The sequence below is a fragment of the Ailuropoda melanoleuca genome, chromosome 8 (genome assembly GCF_002007445.2).
Source record: "Ailuropoda melanoleuca isolate Jingjing chromosome 8, ASM200744v2, whole genome shotgun sequence".
Lineage (NCBI taxonomy): Eukaryota > Metazoa > Chordata > Mammalia > Carnivora > Ursidae > Ailuropoda > Ailuropoda melanoleuca.
This window is the reverse complement of record NC_048225.1, coordinates 28,939,661-28,946,320: the sequence shown is the minus strand read 5'-3', so window position 1 is coordinate 28,946,320 and position 6,660 is coordinate 28,939,661. Positions and strand designations below refer to the sequence as shown.

General features: G+C 46.8%; 1 protein-coding gene across 2 annotated transcripts in view; it reads right to left on the bottom strand.

Moving 5' to 3' along the window:
* Window positions 1–4,850, bottom strand: part of LOC100471178 (beta-galactosidase-1-like protein 3) — a 52,734-nt gene extending 47,884 nt beyond the window's left edge. For both annotated transcript variants that reach the window (XM_034666119.1, XM_034666120.1), the window contains exons 1-3: window positions 4,672–4,850; window positions 3,796–3,921; window positions 3,435–3,650 (exon numbers count right to left, since the gene is read on the bottom strand). In XM_034666119.1, the coding sequence (XP_034522010.1) occupies window positions 3,435–3,650; window positions 3,796–3,921; window positions 4,672–4,724 (395 nt within the window). In that variant the 5' untranslated portion in view covers window positions 4,725–4,850. The remainder of the gene's footprint in view (window positions 1–3,434; window positions 3,651–3,795; window positions 3,922–4,671) is intronic.
* Between the last annotated feature and the right edge of the window lie 1,810 nt (window positions 4,851–6,660).

Genomic DNA, 6,660 nt, shown 5'->3' with positions numbered 1-6,660 from the left:
GAAAAAGCATTTGACAAAATACAGCATCTTTTCCTGATTAAAACCCTTCAGAGTATAGGGATAGAGGGTACATTCCTCAATCTCATAAGAACCATCTATGAAAAAGCCTACAGCAAATATCATTCTCAACGGGGAAAAGCTGGAAGCCTTTCCCTTAAGATCAGGAAAACGACAAGGATGCCCACTCTCGCCATTATTATTCAACATAGTGCTAGAAGTCCTTACAACAGCAATCAGACAACAAAAAGGGATAAAAGGTATCCAAATCGGCAAAGAAGAAGTCAAACTGTCTCTCTTCGCAGATNCATGATACTCTATATGGAAAACCCAAAAGAATCCACTCCCAAACTATTAGAAGTTATAGAGCAATTCAGTAATGTGGCGGGATACAAAATCAATGCTCAGAAATCAGTTGCATTTCTATACACGAACAATGAGACTGAAGAAAGAGAAATTAGGGAATCCATGCCTTCCAGCTTTAAATGCAGCCTTCAGGGGCGCCTGGGTGGCACAGCGGTTAAGCATCTGCTTTCAGCTCAGAGCGTGATCCTGGCGTTATGGGACCCAGCCCCACATCAGGCTCCTCCGCTATGAGCCTGCTTCCTCCTCTCCCACTTCCCCTGCTTGTGTTCCCTCTCTCACTGGCTGTCTCTATCTCTGTCAAATAAATAAATAAATGAATAAAATCTTTTAAAAAAAAAATGCAGCCTTCAGCACCAGCTCTGCAGTAATGGATGGAGCCAGCCCTTAAAGCATTTTGTCCTTTGTAGTGAGTACCATACTTAGCTTTGCCACAAGAGGGCGGTGGAGAGACATTCAGGAGGAAAGGGGCTTCCCTTCACATTCCAATGCAGGTTTTGCATTTCGATGGTCCTGCTAAATCTTGTCAGTGGTGTAGATGGGTGAGGACATCCAGTGGTTCTTTGTTTTTTAAATAACCAATGCATTGTAAGTATAATCCATAGCAACCAACGTAGAATTACCCCCAGAAAGGCAAAGGAACTCAACCATTTTTGAATTAACATAATTAATATAGTTACAGATGTAAAACATTACATTCAATGCCCCATAGAGTTTTGCTAACATTTTTCTGCTCTTTCCCCTTCTATATTGTAAGTTTAAGCCTCTCAGGACTGCCTCTACTTTTTCCTGATGTTACTAATAAATTCCACAGCTTGACCATGAAGACAACAGACCATTCTAATTGCCGGTAACAAACATCTCACCAAGAAACAGACAAATACACTCTGCATCATCAAATGATAAAATGCCCTGTAGGGGGGACTTAAACTTTACAAGACTTTACAAGCAGGGTTGCAAAGTGCTCTGAATGTCACCCTCAGTCTCTAAGTGAAGTCCACAATTATGAAAGGCGGTTGAGTTGCCCAGCAGCTGGAACCAGGTGCCTGACGGCATTCAAGCATAGCTCTGCTAATATTATGTAGTCTTTAGGCAACTGCCTTAACCTCCCTCCACCTGAGTTTTCTCACCTACAAAAGATAGTGATTGTACTACTCACCACATAGTATTGATATAGAGACAGCGTGAATTATTATTTTCCAGGGTTTAGAACATGCCTGGCTGAGTGTAAATACTATGTACATGTTCGCTGAATGACTAAAACTGGTTGTTTTTTTAAGGTTTTATTTATTTGAGAGAGAGAGAGAGAGCGCAAGCAGGGGGAGGGACAAATGGAGAGGGAGAAGCAGACTCCCCACAGAGCGGGGAGTCCAATGCAGGGCTCGCTCCCAGGAACCCAGAATCACGAACTGAGCTGAAGGCAGCCGCTTAACCAACTGAGCCACCCAGGCGCCCCTGGTTGTCTTACTTTACAGTGCAGATCTATGTAGATGGAGATCTCAGTTCTGGCAATGGCAGCGTTGTTATACTCAGGGTGGGCTCCCCTGCCTTTGCTCCAGACTCCAAAAACACCATTCCCATGAGGTTAACCTCACATCCTCTCACGTGCACCTGTTACAGTGCTGCCTTCCATGAATGGTTTCTATAGGTTTACCCTATAACCTACCTTTATTGACTCCCAGTCTTCTGAGTTTCAAGACTTTTTTGGAAAAAAGGTTTGTTATGAAGGGATCTCCACTGTTCCTATTCATATGTGATTTTTGCTTGCATCTGGTTTTCATTTGACTGGCCATCTGTGCAAAGGCAGGACTGCCTGTGTGTGACCGCGCCAGCATCACTCCCAACTGTGTGGTCACACCCTGAGAAGATGGTGGGAGGAGACTCGCCCTGACCAAGCTAGTTGAGCCCTCCATGTTTCTGTTATTTTCCCCCTGCACAGTGGGAATTACACTCTCCATCTCACAGGACAGCTAGTTGTGAAGATTACATGATTTAGTGAACATTACAAAATGCCCAGCCACCAGTGGACCCTACATACACGTTACTTGTCATCACTATACACCTAATCATGCTGAAGATCATGCTAAATTTATCGTGTTAAATGTATATTTAATCATGTTACATTTATATGTAAAATCTTATGATGGACTAAAGTAGGTTTGCATTTCTTTTTTTGCCATCATAATTGAGTGCACGTGCGTGCCACGCATTGTGATAGGCATTTTTCACATAAATACGGTAAAGGCTTTATCTCACTTAATCATCAATACAAACTTATGAACCAATTTTTATTTTGCCCACGTATAGACAAGGACACCGGGCCCTGGGAGGTGCTGCCTGGAGGCAGAGCTGACGCTGAAGACAGGTCTGTCTGACTCTGCAACCCTTTGCTCTTAATCATTAAGCTACAGTATTCGTTCCCTTAATGCCATTAAACTTCACTTTAGTGACACTGGTATTTCCTTTGACATGTTCATTTTTTTAATACTATTATTCCTTTACAAGCTCACCTCCATATACGTAAATAAAAATTGTTTTTAAAACATCACGTATTGGGGCGCCTGGGTGTCTTATTAAGGGTCTGCCTTTGGCTCAGGTCATGATTCCAGGGTCCTGGGATTAGATGGAGCCCCATGTCAGGCTCCCTGCTCGGCAGGGAGTCTGCTTCTCCCTCTGCCCCTCCCCCCAGCTTGTGTGCACACTCTCTCTCAAATAAATAAAATCTTAAAAAAAAAAAAAAAAGAAACCCACCACGCATTTATTGATCTATAAGTATACTTTGAGCCTTTGTCATTAAACTGAGCTCCTAAGGGACCCAATGACTCTCCCATTAGATCCCTGAGGCAATCACTTACTCCTTCTTTCTCTCATGACCCCCTACCCAAGGCTTTGACCACAGCAAACTAAGTGTGAGGTGAGATCTTTAAGTATATAAGACACATGCTAGAAATGACTATTCAGAAGGTAAGCCCTCCGGCGGGGTTCCCAAGTCCAGAGGCTCTGCTCCTGGATGCAGGGGTTAGGAGTCGCTGTAGGGTAGCAAGGCCACGGAGCGCTCAAGGGCCAGCACTCACGTGGTAAGGGTGTTGAAGCCACAGGCCTTCAGCTTCAGCAAGCGGTCCCTCCAGTACTCCCTGGGTACCCGGAAATAGTGGATGGAGCCCCCGAAAATCAGGAACTTGTGACCGCCCAGCGTGAAGTATGGCTTACTCCCGACTCGGCTTGCAGCCTGGAGTCCCACAGATCGGTCCTTCAGCGTGCGGGGGGTCAGGTGAGACCAATTAAACATGCTGAGAGAGAGAGAGAGAGGAGAGGCCGCCATAACCTCAGCAGAAAAGGAAGCTCCGTGGCAGGACGAGCTCTGAGCATCCCGCCCTATTGTCTTCTAGAAGAAAGGAGAACCCTCCCCGCTTACCCCCCTCAAGCAAACTGTACCGGACTGGCTGGAGCTGGGCATTTGCATATATAAGACCCTCTTTGTCTTTCACTCGGGGAGCAAAACCTGATAAGATAAGTGGCAGGAAAAAGATGCACAAGATTCTTTTCCAGGAGAGACACCGGCTGAAAAGAGAAAGAAAGAGCAATGACCAGGGGAAGGCACTGGGCTCGTCAAACTGAGGATTAAAACGTTGCTCTAGCTGCAGGTTAGAGGCAAGAGCCACCGAGGCTCACAGAAGAGTCTTCTAGGCGAGCCTCATGCGCAGGGACCTGAACCTGGATCCACTGAGGTCCCCTGCACCACCAGGACTGTCCCACAGCCCACCTCACTCCCGACAGAAAGCAGAGGATAGCCTCAGTCCTAGAAGGCCACAGCCAGGAACAGGACAGAGCAGGTGTGGGAACTGGGGAAAGGGGGTCCTGGGAAAAGGGGGGGTTGGAGTAAGGGGCTCAATGAGAGGTGGGAGCACTCCATCCACCAGGTTCAGAAAGGCTGCAGTGTCCTATCCCTGGAGCATTTTGTCAGCATCCACACGCTGACTTCTTTCTCTCTGGGATAATGCACATTCTCAGCGGGGCTCGTGCGTATCTGAGGTGTGGGCAGATGAGCTGGAGGAGCGAAAGCTTGAAGGGCAAGTCAGTCGATGAAGAGAGGCTCGGGGCAGATAAGAGGACCCAGGGGGACGTCCCAGTCCAAAGGGGTCCTTGCTCCACGTAACGGCCCCTGGGCGAAATAAACTGTAGATGATCGGAGCCGGGTAGGAGGTCTAGTAGGCCCTCGGGTTAGCGCGCTCGGGGCTACCCGGCAGCCGGGCTGGGCGCGAGGGCCACCGCGCCTGGAACCGCGGGCTGCGCTGCCTAGTATAAGGTCACCTGAAGCGCCGCGGGGTGCCCATCACGCGCCGCCCGGGGGGCCGAGGTCCCATGCTGCTCCCGCCGCCTCTCCGCGGACCCAGACGCCGCGCGCCGGAGCCGGGGGGCCTGGCCAGCAGTGACAAGGAGGTCTCGAGCTTTGGGCGAGGGGGGCGGGAAAGGCGGAGCACCGCACCCGACCCAGCGTGTCCGAACTGCGGGCGTACGCAGATGCCTTTCAGCTGGTGCGAGTAATGTGGGAGGGTCTTGAGCTATGGCCTTGACCTTGGTTTTCTTCTACTGTGTGTCACCAGTCAACTGGGAGGGAAAGGCGGCGATTAGTGGGAGGAAAAAAGAACAACTTTGCCTACGCGTGTTCCGTGAGCTGAGCGTCTGTGGTGAGTGCCCCTCTGGCTGCAGACAGCGCGTTCAAACCAATGCATGGAGTGTGCACACAGACGAACAGTTCCAAAACGATAGGTAAATGCCAAAATAAAGGTTCCACGGGGCGCGATAGAGGTGCAGGTGAGGGACACAGGCTACCCAGTAGGAGTACAGTTTAACCAAAATGAGTCTGTAAAGTAAGAATTATCAGAGCAAAGAAGGGAGTGCTGTTCCTATCAGTGGAACAGTTTGAAAGTATCTACATAGGCTATGCAAGAAGTACAGTTTGGAATTCTTTGGTTACAAACTAGCAGGCGATGGGGCTGGAGAGATCAAATCAGGAGGAGGCAAGCCAGGGAGGGCAGTGGAGGCAATGAACTGCTTCAGTTCAGCCTCTTTCCAGAGATTTCAAGCTGGAATTAAGTCAGGCAGTAATTTCCTGGAGATTAGGAGACTGCAAGGTGTAGGCTAGATGGGAAACAGACAAGTCATCCCAACAGACCTGGCGATCCCAGGATAAGGGCTGGAATTGTTCTCGTGGTGGTAATATTAAGCAAGAGGACAGAGTTGATTTAAGAAAACTTGGGGAGGTAAAACTGGTAGCTCTTGGTAAGTGATCGGATGAGGCAGATGATGGAGAGGAGTCTGGGATGACACCGACTTTCAGCCTAAGTGACTGGGGTAGATGGTGGTGACATTTACTGAGATGAGAAACACAAGACGTAGCAGAGGTTTGAATAGACAAGAGAACAGAGATGAACCCAGCTTGGAACCTGCTGAACTTGAAGTCCCTGAAATGAAGAGAAGTCTGATTTTTCTCTTTGAAGCCTTTGCTTTTTCTCTCCAATTTGAAAGAACAGAGCCTGTGGCATCAGGTTGAAATCAGGACTATGCTTTTCAGAAAATATTATGGGTTTTCCTCTCTTGTCTCACTCATTACAGGTATACTTTTTTTTTTTTTTTCAGCAACTCTGTAGATTATCCATCTTTTTTCTCATTCTCAGGTTGGAAGCAGTGGACTTTTGGGTCTTTCTACATCTTACCCAGAAGCATGATATTTAACTTCTCTCAATATACCCTGTTTTATAAATTTGGTTTTAACAGCTACAAACCTTTATTCTTCTTTGCCAAGGTTTTAAAAACTATTCTAGGGCTTGTGCCTTTCCATATAAAATGTGGAATATGCTTGTCTCTTTCTACAAAAAGCCACGCTAAAATTTGGATAGGAATTGCAATTGACCTACAGAGCCAATGTGGAGATTTGATATCTTTACTATGTTGAGTCTTCAAATCCATGAACACTCTATACGTCTCCATTTCTTTGGGTCTTCTTCCACTTTTTAAATCAGAATTTTGTGATTTTTTTTTTCCCCACACAGAACCTATGCTTGCTTTGCCAGGTTTATATCTCAGTGTTGCAATTGTTTTTGAGTGATTTTTAAACGGTATTATATTTTTAAGTTTGGTTTCAGCATGTTCAGTCTTAGCATCTAGAAATGCCATTAGGTTTCTTGTATTGATGTTGGATTCTGTGGCTGCGGTAAACTCACTCCTGTTAATTCTAGGAGGTTGTTTTAGGAATTAAAAATCCAATTCCTTGGGATCTTCTACAGAGGCAATCATGTC